Source organism: Capricornis sumatraensis, chromosome 10, assembly GCF_032405125.1.
Source record: "Capricornis sumatraensis isolate serow.1 chromosome 10, serow.2, whole genome shotgun sequence".
Lineage (NCBI taxonomy): Eukaryota > Metazoa > Chordata > Mammalia > Artiodactyla > Bovidae > Capricornis > Capricornis sumatraensis.
Window position 1 is genome coordinate 1,946,895 of NC_091078.1, and position 19,201 is coordinate 1,966,095.

The 19,201-nt window shown below is 45.5% G+C and overlaps 1 protein-coding gene across 1 annotated transcript; it reads right to left on the bottom strand.

Annotated features, from left to right (window-relative positions):
• Positions 1–9,678: 9,678 nt before the first annotated feature.
• Positions 9,679–18,417, bottom strand: C10H10orf53 (chromosome 10 C10orf53 homolog). The gene is made up of 3 exons (XM_068981545.1): positions 18,321–18,417; positions 10,405–10,524; positions 9,679–9,743 (listed from the first exon to the last, which is right to left on the bottom strand). The coding sequence occupies exons 1-3, from the start codon at positions 18,415–18,417 to the stop codon at positions 9,679–9,681; spliced, it is 282 nt and encodes a 93-aa protein (XP_068837646.1).
• Between the last annotated feature and the right edge of the window lie 784 nt (positions 18,418–19,201).

Sequence of the window (19,201 nt, forward strand, 5' to 3'; positions counted from 1 at the left end):
AGTAATTCTGTGCTCTACTTTTCAAGGGACTATCAGGCTGTTTCTCCAAAGCAGCCGCGCCGCTTTACTTCTCACCGTCAGGGCACAAGGCTCCGTCTTCTTTATACACTCACCGTATGTGTTGATGTTCTGATAACAGCCTGATGTATGTAAGTGACATTTGACTGTAGTTTCGAGTTTCCATTTCCCGTGATGGCTAATGATGCTGCGCTTCTTTTCATATGCTTGTGTCAGGCATCTGTTCATCTTCTTTGAAGAAATGTCTATGCAGATCCTTTTTCCATTTTAAAACTGGGTTGTTGGTTTTTTATCATTGAATTGTGAGAATTCTGTATGTATTCTAGATACAAGTCTTCTAACAGATGTATCATTAAATTTTTTTCCTCCTATTTCTGTAGGTTATCTTTCCACTTTCTTGATGCCGTCCTCTGAAGGACAGAAGTTTCAAGTTTTGATGAAGAGTAATTAATTTTTTTCTTCGTTGTGTGGGCTTTTGGTGTCATATCTAAGAGACCACTGCCTTATCCAAGAGCCACGAGGATTTGCCCTTGTGTTTTCTCCTGAGGGTTTTATAGTTTTGGTTCTTACATATGAGTCTCACCCATTTTGAGTTATTTTTTTCATACAGTGTGATGTCAGGATCAAACTGCACTTTGCATGTGTTGTGCAAGTGTCCCGGCATCATTTCTTGAGGTGACTGATTTCTGGGTCTGCCTCCACATACTGGAGGCAGGCTCTCTCTTCAGACCAGGGAGTCTTTTAGCTGATTCTTGTTTCCTGTGTTGTTAACAACCCTCTGCTCTGTTGGGATCTGGTTTTTCTGTCAATCTAAACCCAGAAGCGTCATTTTTTAAAAATGTTATTTATGTTATTTTTATTTAATGTTATTACATACAAATTTAAATACACAAATAAAAAGTAAAAAGCATGCGTAGTGAGCGTCTTCCTCTTGCTGCTCTCCCTCGGCAACCCCAAGCCCGTTTCTTGGTATTTCATGCAGATTCAGGGTATCTGCATATGTTCTTTCTCCTTTTTTTCACAAATTATAACAGTATGTACACACTTATGAGCCATGTTTTTCATGGGATTTTTGCCTTAAATAATATAGCTTGGAGATTGTTCCATAACAGTGCTCCAAAGATCTCTCTTGGTCTTTTTTGCAGGATGAACCGGCTTCCATTGCCTGAACTGTGGTTTATTTAACCGATCCCCTGTTAGTGGATATGGGGCAGCTGCCAATCTTTTCTTATTACAAGTCATGCTGAAAGGAGGTTTTGTACATGTAAACGTTTGTATGTGTATAAGTGAAAGAGACATGTACACCAATGTTCACTGCAGCACTGTTTACAATAGCCAGGACACGGAAGCAACCTAGATGTCCCTCAGCAGATGAATGGATAAAGAAATTGCGGTACATATTCATATATACAATGGAATATTACTCAGCCATAAAAAGGAACACATGTGAGTCAGTTCTAGTGAGGTGAATGAACCGAGAGCCTGTTATACAGAGTGAAGTAAGTCAGAAAGAGAAAAACCAATACCTTATACTAGCACATATACGTGGAATCTAGAAAAATGGTACTGATGAACCTATTTTCAGGGCAGGAATAGACACTCAGACATAGAGAACAGACTTATGGCCACAGCAAGCGCAGGAGAGGGTAGGGCGAATTGAGAGAGTAGCCTTGAAATATATGTGTTGCCATATGTGGAACAGCTAGCTAACGGGCAGTTGCCGTGTAGCACAGGGAACTCAGCTTGGCGCTCTGTGACAGCCTAGAGGTGCCGATGGGGTGGGAGGCTGGAGCACCTTCAAGAGGGAGGGAGCGTGTGTGTACCTGTGGCAGAGTCATGCTGATATACGGCAGAAGCCAGCACAACATCGTAAAGCAATTATCCTCCAATTAAAAATAAATAAATTTCTAAAAAAATTCTATGGGCACATGTGTATCTTTAAGATAAGATGAATCTATTGAATCAAAAGGTGCTTTAAAATTTTCACAAATATTGCCAGATACCTCTGCAGACATTTTATCGATTTATGCTGCTGCGGGACTTCCACAGCTGTCCAGGGTTTAGGACCTCAGGCTTCTAATGCAGTGGGCATCGTTTTGATTCCGGTCAGGAAATAAGGATCTTGCATGCCGCACAGCATGGCCAAAGATAAAAAAAAATTTTATGCTGCCGCCAGCAACACACACATGCCTATTTCCTACATCCTTTTCAACTGGAAGGCTATGTCATTTTTGATGTAATATCTCAGTTTCGGTTTGCATTGATCTTATTGGGAGTGAGGCTAAACCTCTTTTCCTATGTTAAGGTGAGTGAAGTCGCTCCGGGGTGTCCGACTCTTTGTGGCCCCGTGGGCGGTAGCCCCCCAGGCTCCGCAGTCTATGACCATCTATAACTCCTTTCCTGTGAATTGTCTCTTCATGTCCTTTGCCTTTTTTTCTGTTCGGTTGTTAATCTTTTTCTTATTGATTTGGGGGAGCTCTGTATAGATTAAAGGTATCAATCGAAAATACTTTTCCATGTCTGTACTTTAACTTTTGATGTTAGCTGCATTTTAAAAAATACGAAAAAATTTTTATTCTTATCAAGTTAATTATCCATTTGTTTGTCTATGTCTTTGGGTGTTGAGTCATACTTAGAAAGGGATTCTTCACGCCAAGTTTATAAAAAATTTCAAGTGTGTGATTTTATTTACTATATGTAAATATTTGCTCCATCAGGAATTTTTTCTGGGATAAAGTTGAGAGGAATCTAGCTTTCTAAAACATTTTTAGAAGAAGTGCTCTTTTTTTTTTTAAAAAGAACTGATTTGAAAAGCGCTTTATCATACCTACATTCCTCTATCAATTTAAACTTTCTAGTCTATTTTTGACTACAGTTGCTTGTACATATTTCAGTGTAAACTTTATAATCGGCTTTCCTTATTTTCAAAAAACCCTACTGGCAAACATTACATTTCTAGATTAACTTAAGGAGAGTTGAATTTTTCTTTCTTGGCTGCAATATGCTGCTTGCAAGACCTTAGTTCCTTGACCAGGGATCAAACTTGGGGCTCCAGCAATGAAACTGCCAAGTCCTAACCACTGGACCACCAGGGAATACCTGAAAGTTATTTTGTGATAAGTCTGCTTGGATATCTAGGAGGAGGAAGGAGATATAAGGAGAGGGGCTTTTGAACACAGCATGGGCATTCCAGGAGGTGGAAGGCAGCAAAGAGATGTGGTTTGTGTTGAGGAACTGTGAGAAATATGGGGGGTTTCCAATCTAGGGTATCCTATACCAGATTGCTCTGTGTGTATGATAAATTCTAGGTCAGTGATAGGACTTAAAAGGCATGAAATAAGAGGCATGAATAAGTATAATGAATTCAGGGGATAACTTGTAGCCCAACAGTTATAGTAGTTCAGAAATGTGTCTCTAAGTTTAAAAGTTAAAAAAGAAACACTTTATTAAAAATCATAGGTGTGGTTAAGATAGGTTCCCCTGTTCAAAAACACTCATGTTAGTAACATTGGTTCAACTTGCTAGCAGCTCGCTCTCCTGGAGAGGCTCAAGTGTGTGTTCCTCTTTGAGTGGCTACACAGAGAGGTCCAGAGCGGAGACCCAGAAGAATGGTAAGCGCCAACACCCTCTTCATGCAAGACTGACAGGCTGGGGGAGGCTTAGCCTGGACTGCGTCGGAGGCCCTCAGTATATGATATTTAAGACCAGAGACCTCTGACTCCAGGAGTGCGCTGACACTACGCTCTCTTCCCGCAGTGTCTGGACTCCACTCCTAAGCTTTGGTTTAAGTTGGCAGTAATGGAACCCAGGGATATGTATTTTAACATGTGCTTAGGCAATTTGCATCCAATTAGACCCTCTCCACTCTGAGAAGAGGGGCCTTAGGAGTCTATGGCAGAATCCACAGACGTCTGCAGGTTGAACAAGGCTGAGATCTGACACGCCCTCTATAGGGTCTACCCGTCCTCCTCCCTGCTCCCCCTCCCCCCGCCCCCCGTCTAGAATCAGCTACCTACCCAGCCAAGTGAGGATACTTGCACTGGCTTTTACCCAAAGTTTTAAAGACCTAATCATGTGAAAGTAAAGTCGCTCAGTCGTGTCCGACTCTTTGCAACCTCATGGTATGTAGCCTGCCAGGCTCCTCAATCCACGGGATTTTCCAGGCAAGGATACTGGAGTGGGTTACCATTTCCTTCTCCAGGGGATCTTCTTGACCCAGGGATCAAACCCGGGTCTCCTGCATTACAGGCAGACTCTTTACCATCTGAGCCACCAGGATCAACCAAAGTGAAAGTGAAGTTGCTCAGTCATGTCCTACTCTTTGGTGCACCATGGAATGTATAGTCCATGGAATTCTCCAGGCCAGAATACTGGAGTGAGTAGCCTTTCCCTTCTCCAGGGGATCTTCCCAACCCAGGGATCGAACCCAGATCTCCCACATTGAGGTGGATTCTTTAGCAGCTAAGCCACAAAGGAAGCCCAAAGAAAGGCAGTGCCAAAGATGCTCAAACTACCACACGACTGCCTTCATCTCACACTCTAGCAAAGTAATGCTCAAAATTCTCCAAGCCAGGCTTCAATAATACATGAACCATGAACTTCCAGATGTTCAAGCTGGATTTAGAAAAGGCAGAGGAACCAGAGATCAAAGTGCCAACATCCGATGGATCATTGAAAAAGTGAGACAGTTCCAGAAAAACACCTACTTCTGCTTTCTTGACTATGCCAAAGCATTTGACTGTGTGGATCACAATAAACTGTGGAAAATTCTTCAAGAGATGGGAATACCAGACCACCTGACCTGCCTCCTGAGAAATCTATGCAGGTCAAGAAGCAACAGTTAGAAGTGGACATGGAACAACAGACTGGTTCCAAATCGGGAAAGGAGTACATCAAGGTTGCATATTGTCATCCTGATTATTTAATTCACATGCAGAGTACATCTTGAGAAATGTTGGACTGGATGAAGCACAAGCTGGAATCATGTAAATGTGAGTTTTTATTAAATGGATATTTGTGGTGTGTGCTAAGTTGCTTCAGTCGTGTCCCACTCTTTGTGTGCCGATGGGCCATAGCCCCCCAGGCTTCTCTGTCCACAGGGTTCCCCAGATAAGGATCTGGAGTGGGTTGACATTTCTTACTCCAGGGGATCTTCCCACCCAGGGATCAAACCCGCGTCTCCTATCTCCTGCACTGGCAGGCAGGTTCGTTATCACTAGTGGCACCTGGGAAGCCCTAAGCCTATACAGGCAAATGATTCTTGTATGTCTAACCCAGGGAATGGAGCCCAGGAACTGCTGACAGGAGGCCGCAATATCGGTGCATCCCTGGAGTCAGAGTCTTTGGTCTTAAATATTATACACTGAAGGCATCAATGATGCAGGCTGGACTGAGCTTCCCCCCAATTTGTTACTCCTGCATTAAGAGGAGTTGACACCACTCTTGTGGCTCTCAGCTCTTGACCTCTTCTGAATAACTGCTCAAACGGGAACACGCACTTTCAAAAAGATCCATAGCTACGCAGCCAAAGGTAGTCCAATACCTCACTTAGAGAAGGAACATTTCCTATCAGGAAACACCACCCTCCGCAGCGTCCTGCCCCTCTGCCCAGGGAGGGGAAGCCAGGGCCGAGGGCAGTCATTGAGGTCTTTGCTCTGCTTTTACCAGCTTAGTGTCACTCAGCCTGGCCTGCCCTGACTGGTCTCTCGCAGGGTGACCTCTGGCCCCCACGGAGGAGAACACGGGTTTCCACTCCAGACTCAGAACTTCAGTTCACATCCAGGACTGACGCCCTTGATCACACTACCACGCTGCTGCTGCTAAGTCGCGTCAGTCGTGTCCGACTCTGTGCGACCCCATAGATGGCAGCCCACCAGGCTCCACCGTCCCTGGGACTCTCCAGGCAAGAACACTGGAGTGGGTTGCCATGTCCTTCTCCAATGCATGAAAGTGAAAAGTGAAAGTGAAGTTGCTCAGTCGTGTCTGACTCTTCGCGACCCCATGGACTGAAGCCCACCAGGCTCCTCCCTCCATGGGATTTTCCAGGCGAGAGGACTGGAGTGGGGTGCCACTGCCTTCTCCGGCACTACCATACAAGTAACCACAGATAGACACTTTCCCATGAACAGGACAGGCAAGCCGGGCGTGCTGCAGGCCACGGCATCACAAAAAGCTGGACGTGACCGAGTGGCTGAACGACGACAACATGAACTGTCCAAGAGACTTGGGGAGAAAATTTCTTCACGCCTTATTGCCAGTGGCCTGGGCTAGCATTTTCTCGTCTTTTGCCTGCATCTGGCCAACTACGTGTTTCTTCTGGAAACCTCGCACCCACAGGGTGTACACACAGTCGTTTGAATTATTCTCCTCCACGGTGCCACCCACAAGCTGGGGATGAATGTTTGGTGTGGGGAGACTTGAGCATCAAATCCCAGAATATTACCTTGCTTCTGAGGGTGTTCAGGATACTTTGGAGTCCTTCGGAGTCCTTCTCATCTTTCACTGCTCAAACAGCCCAGCAGCTTACCCTGGAAACTGATCTGTGACACAGTTCTCTTGATAAGTTTTGCTTGTCAAGGTTTTAAAGGGTGAACTCACCAAGAGAGCAAGTACAGCCAGGCAGAAGCAGCCCCGGGTGGCCCCTAAAAAATCTCCATTCTGTAAAAAATTTTAAGGCTAGATGAAAAAAGCTTAGCAATTCCAAATTTCATTACAAAACTAACAAGATAGTTCTATGCTTCGAATGGCACCCCACTCCGGTGCTCTTGCCTGGAAAATCCCATGGATGGAGGACCCTGGTGGGCTGCAGTCCATGGGGTCGCTAAGAGTCAGATACGACTGAGTGACTTCACTTTCACTTTTCACTTTCATGCATTGGAGAAGGCAATGGCAACCCACTCCAGTGTTCTTGCCTGGAGAGTCCCAGGGACAGGGGAGCCTGGTGGGCTGCCGTCTATGGGGTCTCACAGAGTCGGACATGACCAAAGTGACTTAGCAGCAGCAGCATGCTTCTAAATTTAGTCTGAAAAGACACTTTCTTTACACGTTCCAATAGGAAAGAAATAGATTTCGGCGTCTTACAAAACTTAAATGTGATTTAATTAAATGGCACTTTAAAAGCATTAAAAGGCAGTCCAAATGTCTAGTTTGTTGAAGCATGGAGTACTTTTGCCTTCAATTGGGAATAAGCCATGCTTCCTGTATCACTGCAGGGAGATATCTTTTAAAGATGGGAGGCAGAGGGAGGCAGAGAAGAAGGATAAGGGCAAGGTTCCTTAGATCAAAAAATGATTCCATTTCCGAAGGAAAAGCTCTTCTTAATCCATGCCAGAGCTAGGGCATACAGACAGACCACTTCTTGCCGAATTCTTGATTTCATTTTGAATGTTTATTTGAAAAGTACCCCGCTCCCCAACCCACACACACACACACACACACTCACACACACACACACACACACACTCACACACACACACACACACACACACACACACACTCATATGCAAAGTAAAAATAAATCCCATTGCTGAAAACGTTCACATAAAGGAAGAAATGATAGTCCTGCAGGCCTCCTCTCTCCACCCACCCCACCCACCTCTCCAAGCCTACCACGCAGAAGTAACCCTGGGATTCTTCACGGTAATGCCGATTCATGTATCATGTAGCTCTGATCTAACTTGGAGCACAGTGTCCTGGGCACACGTATCTCCCAGACGCTGTCTGTCCTTTTTTTTTTTTTTTTCTTAGACTCTTGTGTAATTTTCCCCTGACCAGCCTTTCTGCTCTGGCCACGGGGAAGGGGAAAGAAGGTTGGGTGCATGGAGGGTGGGGTCTGCTCTGAAGTGCAAATACAGACCAGGGTTGGGGTGTGTCAGAGGAGGGCAAGGTGACTGCAGAGAAGCTGAAGCTTCCACAGCAAATGCAGACGGGGAAGCCTGCGATTCTGTTTCCCAGTCTAAGAAGTTTTGGCACTAAAAGTGGGAATCACTATTCAAGCAGGAAGAAGTTTCCCGATTCAAGATAGAATGCTTAGACAGTCAGCAAATATTTTAGTCACACGGGAGGAAGTTAAACATAAAATGTGAAGTTTAAAAAAGAGATACGTAATGGATATGTATGGCGTGATCCCAAACTGGTGAAATCTATTTCTGTGTAAGTCTAGCTCTTAATGAACATCTGGACACAACTGGAAGAAACCCAGATTGAAATAAACCAAAATTATCGAGTTTACTTTACCTGTATTGTTTCATGTTACTGTAATGAAAATGTACTTCCCTTGTAGGGAAATGTTCGTATGAAAACAATCACTTAAACGGATCTTTGAGAAAAAAGGACTAAATCTAGAATTACTAAAGCCGTGTGACAACTGGCACCAGACACCAGGAAGACTTGTTTTTAGTCTCAGGTTCACAGGAAAGATGATTAAATATTTCCAGAGTCCTAAGCAATTCGTCATCTCTGAATAAAATCTGATAAGTGAAGCTTGGGCTGAAAATGAAAATTCTATCCCTTATTTCATCACATGCGAGAAAGAACTTGTCCAAGTGGTTTCATGGAGCCCCAGACTCCTTTGAAGCTCTGGGGTGCAGGTGGGGGTTGAGGCTCCCTGGAGCAATGGGAAGGATGGCTCTCCAGGTGCAGGGAGGCTGTAGGGCGCAGGGTAGCCGCCTCCCTGTGGGATGTGTGCCCAGAGCCAGCTGCTGCCTATTGCAGGCCCTGAAAGCGCTTCTCTTTCAACACAGTGCCCAGAGTCTTCTGTATCCGGCTTTCTTCAGTGACGCTTTCTTACCATGACCTCACATTTAACCTCATTAGACCCATGCCTACATCTCTCCCCTTTCCTCTACAGCTGAGAATGCATGCTACAGTTGGTACATAGAGCCCAAAGGAAAATGAACACCATTCTGACATGGCTGAGCTTGGCACTGACAGCTAAAACTCTTCTTTAATTTCACCGACTCTGTTTTCCTCCAGAGTGAATGGGGAGCGACTTTCCCCTTCTGTCCTGGCCTCTTTGGGGCCCTCTACAGACCAGCCTGTGGGTCTGGCTAATGCAAAAGAAGGCAGAGATCATTTGCTTGCTTTAAAGGAAAATAACTAAATATTTTCCATTAGGTGATTGTATATTAGCATGTTCAATATTATTCCCCTGGGAGCAAGAAGTCAACCTGTAGGAATAGGCAGGTTTCCAAATACTGACGTGAACTTTTGGTTCAGATTCTCAAAGCCTAGTGTCCTCCCACCCACCATCCCCCTCCTGCCTTATCTTTAATTTTACCACCTCCTCTCTCTTCACTTACTGTAGAGTGGAGCCTCTGATGCTTCTGGCAACTTTGCGTTATTAGCAAGGGATGGCGTCTTGTTATTAGATTGCATTTTATTATTTCCTTCAGCTCAATGTGTACCTGATATTGGAAGGCTCACTCTCCCTATGGGTTGAGATTGAGAGATGCTGCAAATGGTGAGGTTTTATTACTTTTGTGGGCTCTGTTTCCTCGCAGCCAGGTGAGAAACCTGTGCTGTGCAGGCTGAAGGACAGGGGGTGTTGTCTTGTCTGAGCCCAGCGTCCAAGGCCTGGAATGGCCGCTTTTGTCTGAACTGCAGAATGGCCGGAGGCAGCTGCGCTTCTGTTGACATGGGATGCCTGTTCCTGCGAGGAGATCAGTAGGCATTTAGTACAGCTGTCCTGGCCTCTCTGCACAGTGGGTCTAGTTTACCGCCACCTCCTAGGGACATAGATATAATTTTCTTTTAGCCAGCTTTATACATTTTACAATGTCATCATAGAAGACATACATACAGCTTCTACCAGGAGAGCACTTCGGAAGGTTCCAGGCGTGTAAATTGTTAACTAGCCTTTAATAGAGTATTAGTGTAGTGGGAAAGCTTTGGCTTTGAGCGGAGTGAGGCATGCACAATGCCAGCCTGCTAAGCCCAAAGCTCTCTGGGGCAAAGAAACCCATAGACTGTGGCTGATGATGCCACGCACTGCCGGCTTATTGACTCTAATTGTCTTAGCCGGCCTGGATAAAACAATCAAACGGAACCAAAACCATTTTCAAAGCAAGTAATAATAAAACGCACATTATTAAAATGAAAAGCAACACTAAACAACCTATTCTCCCTGAATGCGCACAGTCCCATTTGTAGTCTGGAGCTAAAGATTCATCTTCTTTCTAACCCTCTTCTGTTCTCGGTGTCCCATGAAGAAGCCTGGAGCATCAAGGCCTTTATTGTGTGTGGTTTAGGATGCACTCACTCGTGCGCGACAGAGTAAGAACTTAAAACTCAGAAGGGAACCCAGCTTGAATCTGGGCAGAACACAGTGGCGACTAAACTAGGAACAGAAGGGCCCTCGAGAAGCAAAACGCGGGCGGGAGGGTTTACCAAACTCCAGGTCTTTGATGTTGCAGCGGAAGACAACTTCTCCGTTCACCATGAGCTCTACCATGTTCCAGTCTTCGATCTTCTCCAGGAGGACCTGGTGTCCATCTTCAGCCAGCACAGCTGGAAAAGACGGAGGAGGGTGTGGGCGCCCCGGGGACAGGCGGGCCCGATGTGCAGATGTCTTCATGGATGGCCGCTACTGGCCTGCTCTCCAGTTGTTCAAGGCCGTAACTCAACCTCCCCGGTGGGTGTCCACCTGGCACAGCCTGGCATGCATTCCGCTCTGCTGGGAAGCACAGCCAGAGGCCTGAGAAATTTCGGTTTGGGCTGTGGTCTGTGCCAGAGTCACATGGTCAGTGAAAATATGAGCTTTCTCTAGGAAGAGTTTTTGAGTCTTCCTCATAGTAGGTGATACTCAAGTGTTGGAGGGGATATAGGAAATTAGGTAAATTCTTATCCTGATAATGGAAATATCAGTTGGTCACCTTTCTGGAGGGCAATTTGGAAGTAAATGTCAAAAGTCTCAAATGCCTCAAAAATTAGAATTAAAAAAATGATTCTAATCTCTGACCCAGGAAATTGCACTTACAAAAAAAAAAAATGCAGACTTTACAACAATAAGCTCCTTTCTCTAGGCATATACTATTATACAATTAGTGATGAAATACTGTGAATCACTTACATGCCCAATAATAAGATGGTCAAGTAAATGGTGGTAAAGGCACATGATAAGATTTTATTTTGACATTTAAAAAAGTCTATGAATTAATAGCAAGAAAAATATTTGTAATATAAGCAAAAAATCAGGGTTACATTTTAAGATGTATTAAAAATATGTATTCCGTGTAATGAAAGTATGTGTATTTATTAGGAAAAAGGGAACTATCCAGTGGTTATCTCTCTGGTGAGATGATGAGAAACTTGAAAAAAATTCTTTTAGCATATTCTAGGCTTTTTAATAACAATGAGAAAAAAATGTTTTCAAAGTTAATGGACTACATTTTTATTCTTCTCTTTGGAATCTGCATTGTAGTTATTTCATTCAACAGTGCCTTCCCTAGAGATCAGCTATGGGAAAATGGTTATTTTATTAAAAAACTTATTCTTTATTATGGAAATGCAAGGGTATATGGGCTTAGGAGAAATGGCGTGCATGGGACAGCCTGGAGCTCTGTTTTCGCCAACACATTTCTCCCCAGGTCCTGATATGTTCACACTATAACCTCTGTGTTGGAGTTTGTGCACTAAATCACCACATTTGGCAGTCTTTGTCAGTGAGAATTTTGGTGAGGATGGAAAGAGAAATCAGATGGGAGGAGGGCATGTTTTTCAAAGTTTCAGCATTTCAATCAGGCCTATGTGGAGAAAAGCTAACAGTTATGATAGTTAATTGCATTTAATTACAGAGACAATTGCTGTTTCAAAATGTTGGCGTGTCCACTTCTTCATCTTTCAATCAGTTCAAGAACATCCAGCCCCAACTGTGAACATTTTGATTGTGTGATTTTAATTTCACTTCTGGAAAGGAACTTCAGCAAGCAACTCAGCGAGGATCTCCATTAACAGGATAGCGCCCCTTGGGCGCCCAGGGGTGGCCCTAATTGTCCTCGTGTCTGCTAATATCTCCCTGCACAGAACACCCACATCTGTGGCATATTTGTGTTCCTGCATTCTATTTCAGCGTCTTAAACGACTTTGGAGGGAGGCACTCAGTTTGGACCAGGGACTCATTTAAATGAAGCCGTCCGCCCAGTTTGGAATAGCGAGTGGATTTTCCAGGGCATAAAGGCATGATAACTGTCTATAGGTGGTTTTCTGGGGGTCCTATGCCCCCTGGCAGTGCCCGCTCAGGAGAGGGGAGGCACAGCCTGAGAGGGAAAAGCTGCAAACTGGTAGGTGGGAGGAAATTTGGTTTCCACAACCCTGGTTGTGCATTGTCTGAAGACACTCCTAGGACATGTAGTTCAATTTGATTGGAAAAAATCGGGAACAAAACAGCTTCTGCACTCTCATCTTACACTCCACCTCTTTCCTAATAACCTCCAAGCCTGGGGGTTCTGGAGAGAAGGAGCGCGGGTTCTGTCTGGGGCTGGCCCCTGTGGCCACAGGATAAGGACAAGAGGCTTTGTAGGAGAACTGGGAAGATGTGCCCAGCCCCCACAATCCGACATGGTCCCCTCTCTGCAGGGCACATCTGACCGAGCCTCACAGGAACCTCTGGATTTGGGGTTCGTTTTATGAGAAGAGCGGCGCTCTTTTCACGCAAGGTGTACCTAAGACATAGGGTTTGATCCACCAAATAACCCACCCTACGGAGGTGGAGGGCAGTGCTGAAGAATGGGCATCTGCCTCAATATCTGAGCAGATGAAGCCTCCCAGGAAGAAGTCCTCGTAACAGAGCATGTCCTTCTTCAATTTGCCTTATAATGCTCTTTTTCCTTCACTGACCAGAATCCATCCTCCTCCAGGGCGGAGAGGGGCCTGTTAATGCAGCTCATTGAAATAAACAAGCTCATAATGGCACTGGACACCTCCAATGACTCTTTGGACATAAATCTGCTTCTTATTAAAGGGATAAGTCACCTTGGAGTCTACATTGCCTATTCATCCTCAGGATGGCCATCCGCTTCTCACCAGTCCACAGTCCAGGATGTGTTGAGCCTGGCAGGAGGGCAGCGAGTACAGGCTTAAGGGATCACACTCAGAGAAGGACCAGAATTCCTGCAGTTCATCCAAATGCCACCTCTCTACGTGGAGGACCCATTTTTTTCCTATGAGCTGCTATGGTTGCCTATTCAAAGAAAGGTCAGATAAATATACTCTGTGCAACAAAGTCTTTGCAAAGGCAGTGGCTAAACTCCAGCATAAATCAACCAGAAGCTGTAAGGCCACCTGCAGATAGCCTGACTCTTTGAAGTGGCACCTCATTCTTCATGGGGGAGCTGGGTGAACTGGAGGGATATGGAAAAGCCTCCCTCTTCTCAATACTGGTGTAACTGTGCCATCTACAAATGATTTAGAAAGTCAAGGCAAGCAAACAGGCATCTCTCCCTCCTCTGCTCACCACAGATGCAAAGTCGATGACCATTAACAAGGGCAGTTAATGCATAACTAGGGACAGGAGGATGGCACCCAGAGCATCTCAGCTAAATAGGGACGGATTCTATTCCCATGAGTCTCTTCCTCTGTAGCAGGTCATCTGGCAGACTTAAGTACAGCAGGCAAGGTGTGACCGTGGCTAGGGAACTTAACACTCTTTGTTAAGTATGAGTTGGTTTAGTTTCATCAGTCTTGAGGCCATAGTCAGGACGTATTTGCTGAGCTTTTATAATTCATGGTAATAAAGAAAGAACTAGACATTTCAGATTGCTTAAGGGCAGGGTAAGTTCAGGAGCGATCAGGCATATTTCCGAAGCCAGCAGGGTTTCGGGAAATGATAGAGGACTGTGATCTTTAAAGAAACACACAGAACTTGGGGGCAGGTTTTACAGACGCGGGTCTGCAAAGGCACCTCTCCGTGCCTGGTGTGATGTTGTGTGGGCCTGTGTGCTCCGTCCTGTCTGACTCTTTGTGTACCCCATGGACTGCAGCCTGCCAAGGTCCCCAGTCCATGGGTTTTCCAGGCAAGCACACTGGTGTGGGTTGCCGTTTCCTCCTCCAGAGGATCTTCCTGACCCAGGGATCAAACTCACATCTCCTGTGTCTCCTGCGTTGGCAGGTGGGTTCCTTAACCACTATGCCACCATGTTCGTTGGGTCTAAAGGGATGGGGGAGTGTTGGACAGAGAGAGGGGAGCAGATGCTCCTTGTTTTGCTTCTGTTAACACCTTGGAACTTGTCACCGGCCCTCAGTAAATATTGGCTGAGAGAATTGTATAAATTACCATTCAGGGATACACAGAGCTAACTTTAAAAATCAACCACCTGCTGACACCTTGCAGTACTCAAGTCTCCTTCAACCATACAAATTCTCCCTTCAATTTTCTCAAAATACTCCCTCCCCTCCCCTACTGTGGGGAGAGCTGCCTGGACTGTCTATTTCCTCATCTTCACCCACTCCCTCACATCCTGCGGCTGCAGCCTCAGCCCCCCTTCGGAACCTAAACTGTCAGGGGCAAAGACCCATCAGTACATTTGATGACTCACACAGTTCTTCCCCACAACCTTCCAGCAGACTGACGCTCAGACCTACCTGCTTCCTTGCTTCTTAAAATACTCGGGCTGCTAAAAAGTATTGTAAACTCTCAGTCTTATCAGATGGTGAATGTAATGCAGACTACTGATTTCTTAAAAACCTTAAAAATCACAGAAAACGAAGGACAAAAATTTAAAAATCCCTTATAATACTTCCTCCCCCCTTTGTCTTTTTCAATGGAAGCGAGCTCATAGTGTAGGTAAAATTCAGGAGTATGCTTTAGTCTTTTAACACTGTGCTGTGGAGATCCAGCCTGTCAGTATACACAGATCTGCCACAGTGGGTTTCACGTGATGGATGAACCGCAATGTATCCAGCCGTTCCTTTTTCCGGTTGTTTCCAATTTTTCACAATGACCAAGGAATGCAGAAGACGTTCCTGGGCACGCTTCCAGGTGTGTGTGTGAGCTTTTACATGTCGATGTAACTGAGAGATGGAGCAGCTGGATTCCACGGTGTGTGGTTAAGTTTCAGGACGCTGCCAGGCTGCCCTTCAAAGTGACTGTGCCAACTTCCCCTCCCATCACAGGCCTCTGAGAACACTCTTTTTCTGTGTTCTTCATCAATCATGAATTCATCTTTTTCTGAAGGTAACTCCTGCTGACAGTGCGGCGCCCGTTCGCCATTTGCTCTTGAAATTCGTATCTTACCCTACGCCTCCAGGCTGTTTGTCTTTGCCCCCCTCAGCGGGACCACTGCCCCGTGTCCTGTGGTCCGCCCAGCTCCAACTTTCCTTTGTTTCCTCCACAGTCTCACCTTCGGTGGCTCCAGTGTTCAGCTCTCTGCAGGTTCATTTTAACTAAGATTTGTCCATCCTCAAGACATTCTAGGCACAGTTTCAGACTCCAGGACACAGTGGAGAATAGAACAGACAAAAATCCCTGCTACCCTGGAATCCTGGTAGGAGAGAAGGATAACAAGAGAAATAGGTGAAACAGAGTTATGTCGGATACTAACGAGCACTAGGAAGAAAGAGGAGGAGGGAAGGGAGGTAAATGGAGGCAGAGGGAAGTGCTGACATGTCAGTGGAGGTGCTCGAGGAACAGCTGCCCATGAAGGGGACTTCTGAGAAAGACCTGAAGGCTGAGCGAGTGAAGACCAGGCAGGAATTTGTAGAAAGAGCTTCCCAAGTAGAGTACTTCCAAGCTCCAAGACAAAAGTGGGCTAGGTGTGTTCAAGGTCGGCGAGGAGGCTGATACGGCTGGATGACAGTGAACAGGAGGAGAGGCTTAGCAGCAAAAGGAGGAAATGAGGTTAGGGAAGTCACGTGGGGCCTGGCTGCCCACTGTAAGCCTTTGGCTTCTCCCTTGAGTGAGCTAAGAGCAACCAGAGTGTTCTTGGAGGCAAGGGCTGCACTCTCACTCAGGTTTAATGGCATCGCCTGGCTTTGGGGCTGAGAACAGACTACAGCGGACAAGGTGGTCACAGGGGACTCAGTGAGGAGGCCAGGGCAGGGACCCAGGCAGGTGACTGACAGTGGCTTGGACAAAGAGCCAGAGGGTGGTGGGAGGGAAGGTAAGACATGGCTGAATTCTGCAGGGTGCTTCGAAGATAGAACCAACGGGATGTGCCGCTAGACGAAAGTGGGTGTGAGGGAAAGGGAGGCGAGGAAGGTGCCTGCAGGGCTTTTGGTTCAAGTGAAAGAACGGCACTGCCAGGCACTGAGATGGAAAAATGCAGGAGAGACTGGTGAGTCCTAGGGAGGCTGGTTTAGAAAGCCTACGAAGCTTTCCAGTGACAATGAGAGGTCCTGCTTGCAGACGTATGATCTGCAAATCTTTTCTCCCATTCTAGATTTTCTTTTTACTTTCTTAGTATTGCTCTTTGATGCACAAAAGTTTTCAATTGTAATGAAGTTCAGTTGTTCTATTTTTTCTTTTGTTACCGATGATTTGCTGTTTAAGACATACTTGACAAATCTAAGGTCATTCAAATTTGCCCTTATGCTTTCCTCTAAGAGTTTTTTAGTTTCCAAATTTAGACCTCTAATCTGTTTGGAGTTAGTTTTTAAATATGGTATAAAAAAGTCTAATTTTATTCAAAAGATATTCATGTGGACATCCAGTTTTTCCAGTAAAATTTGTTAAAGAATAAAAAATGTGCCCATTGAAGAGTCCTGACACTGATGGCAAAAGTCAGTTGACTGGAAATGTGACAGTTTTACTGTTAGATTCTTGATTCTATTCCATTGTTCTATGTGCTTATCCTTATGATAGGATCACACTATTTTGATTACTATAATTTTGAGTAAGTTATGAAATCAGCAAGTGTGATACCTCCAACTTTGTTCTTTCTCAAGATTGTTTGGGCTAGTCTCAATCCTTTGAAATTACCTATAACTTTTAGAACGACTTTTTCCATTTCTGAAAAAAAAACCATCATCAAGATTTTGATATGAATTGCACTGAATCTGTATACCACTTTGGGAAGTATCGTCATCTCAGCACTATTGAGTCTTCCAATCCACGCACACGGTGTATTTTCCCATTTACTTTGGTTTTCTCTCATTTCTTTTAGCAATGTCTGTAGTTTTCAGTGTATAAGATTTGCACCTCCTTGGTTAAATCTGTTCACATGTGTTTTGTTCTTCTAGATGCTATTGTAAATAGAGTTGTTAATTTCCTTTTTAGATTGTTCATTGCTAGATATAGAATTACAACTGATTTTTGTGTGTTGATTTTGCATACTTAAACCATGCTGATTTTATTAGCTCAAGCAGTGTTTTTGTGAACTCTGGGGTTTTCTAGCCAGACACTGGCTGGATCCGAAGCACATCCTCCTGACCCGCTCCTCCCATCTCCATCCTCGTAGGGAGCACCAATACTTTTACTTTAACCCACCACCCCTTTATGGCTGTTCTGGCCCAAGCTACTATTCTCTCTCCTTTGGACCCCTTATCTCCCTGCTTCCATTCCTGGCCTCCTCTAATCTGTCTTACTTGCAGCAGCCAAAACTTCATTCCCCTGCCTAATACAATACAGCCTGCTGGATCTGGCCTCTGTCCACCTCTCCAGCCTCACCCTCTCATCAGTTCAACAAAGACACAGGTCATTTGTTCATGCTTCCAGCTTTTGCAGACATCAGTCCCCCTGCCTGGAATGCTCTTTCTTCCTTTTCCCTAGTTAGCTTCTCCTCATTCTTTAAAGCTCAACTCAAATGTAATTCAGGCAACTAAGTCTTTCTAGTTCTCTTTCCTCTCCCCTCCAGTTATGGCCAGTGGGAGGTCCCACTGTGGTTATGCTGCTCTACCAGAAGCACGGCACAGCTGACAGTTAGTAGCCGACAAGGACACACGCACTTCAGGGTCCTGCATCTTGTTCACCAGAGTGTCCTCAGTACCTGGAAGAGTGTCCAGCAAATATCAGATGCTCGGTAAAGGCTTATTGTATGGATGAAAGATCAAGGAATAGACTCTCTGCCATTTTCCAGCCAAGTGACCTTGGAAAAGTTGATACTCCTGATCCTCAGTTTCCCAGTGTGTAAAGCAGGCATGTAACCTCGGGAAATTTACTACTCAGCACCCAGTGGGCTCACCGTGTATGTGTGTTCTCCCCTTAATACTAGGCAGCAGGGGTTTAGGGAAGATTTCCAGAGAAAGGAAGGAAGGAAGTCTAGGCAGAGGGCACAGCCTGCACAGATGCTCAGAGGCTGGGGTGCCCCTGAGTCCATGCAGTTGGATGGCCCTTTGGCCCTTGGATGGCCTTTGGGCGCTCGGCTGCCTACCTAGCAGGCCCTCCAGGCGATAGGTGCGGTGCTCCACTGACAGACCGATTGAGCTGTATGGCCCATAGCGCACGACGACCTGCGCGTTCTTGGGCATGGCCAGGACTCTTGCCGGGGTAACGGCGCAATACACACTGCTAGGCAACTGCTCTTCGGGCCTTTGGCGGGGGTGGGCGTGGTCACGCATGGGTGGGCGGGGCCACGGAGGTTGTGGGTGGAGCCGGAGGATCTGCACCCCATGCCACCAACCAAGTGCCTGGCGTGGGGACTGGGGATGAGGAAACTTGAATGCCTGCACCTACTATGTGCCTACGTCTGAGGGGGCAGAAGAATGTAGTGATGTCGGAAGCCACTTGCTCTCGCGACCCTCACAACCCGGTAAACGGTAAACGGTAAAAATTTCAACCTGGTGTGGCAAGTGTTAACGATAAATAATAGCAGTTAACAGCATATAGGGCTAGTTACAAAAAGTTTATGTCAGGCGACAAGCTAAGCACGTTCCGTGTTATCTCATTTAATCATTTTGCCGTTCCTATGAAGTAGGTTATGTTTTCTATTTACAGAACAGAAGCTTGGAATGGCCAAGTCACCTCCCCAGGTAAGTCAGGCACGTGGTATAAATTGGAAACCTTTGTAAGGTCTGTATAATGTCTTTTTATTTCTCTAGCCTGGTATCTGTTGGAACTCTTGAAACTGTGAGTTTAAGTCTTTCATCTGTTTTTGGACAATTTTGAGCCATTATCTCTTCACATGTTGCTTCTGGCCCCTTTGCTCACTTTTCCGGGACTCCAGTTAAATCTATGTTACACTTTCTCAACGCATTCCCATTGCATTCCCACTGTATTATTCTCAAGGTCTCTCCTGTGTCTTTCTTCCATGCT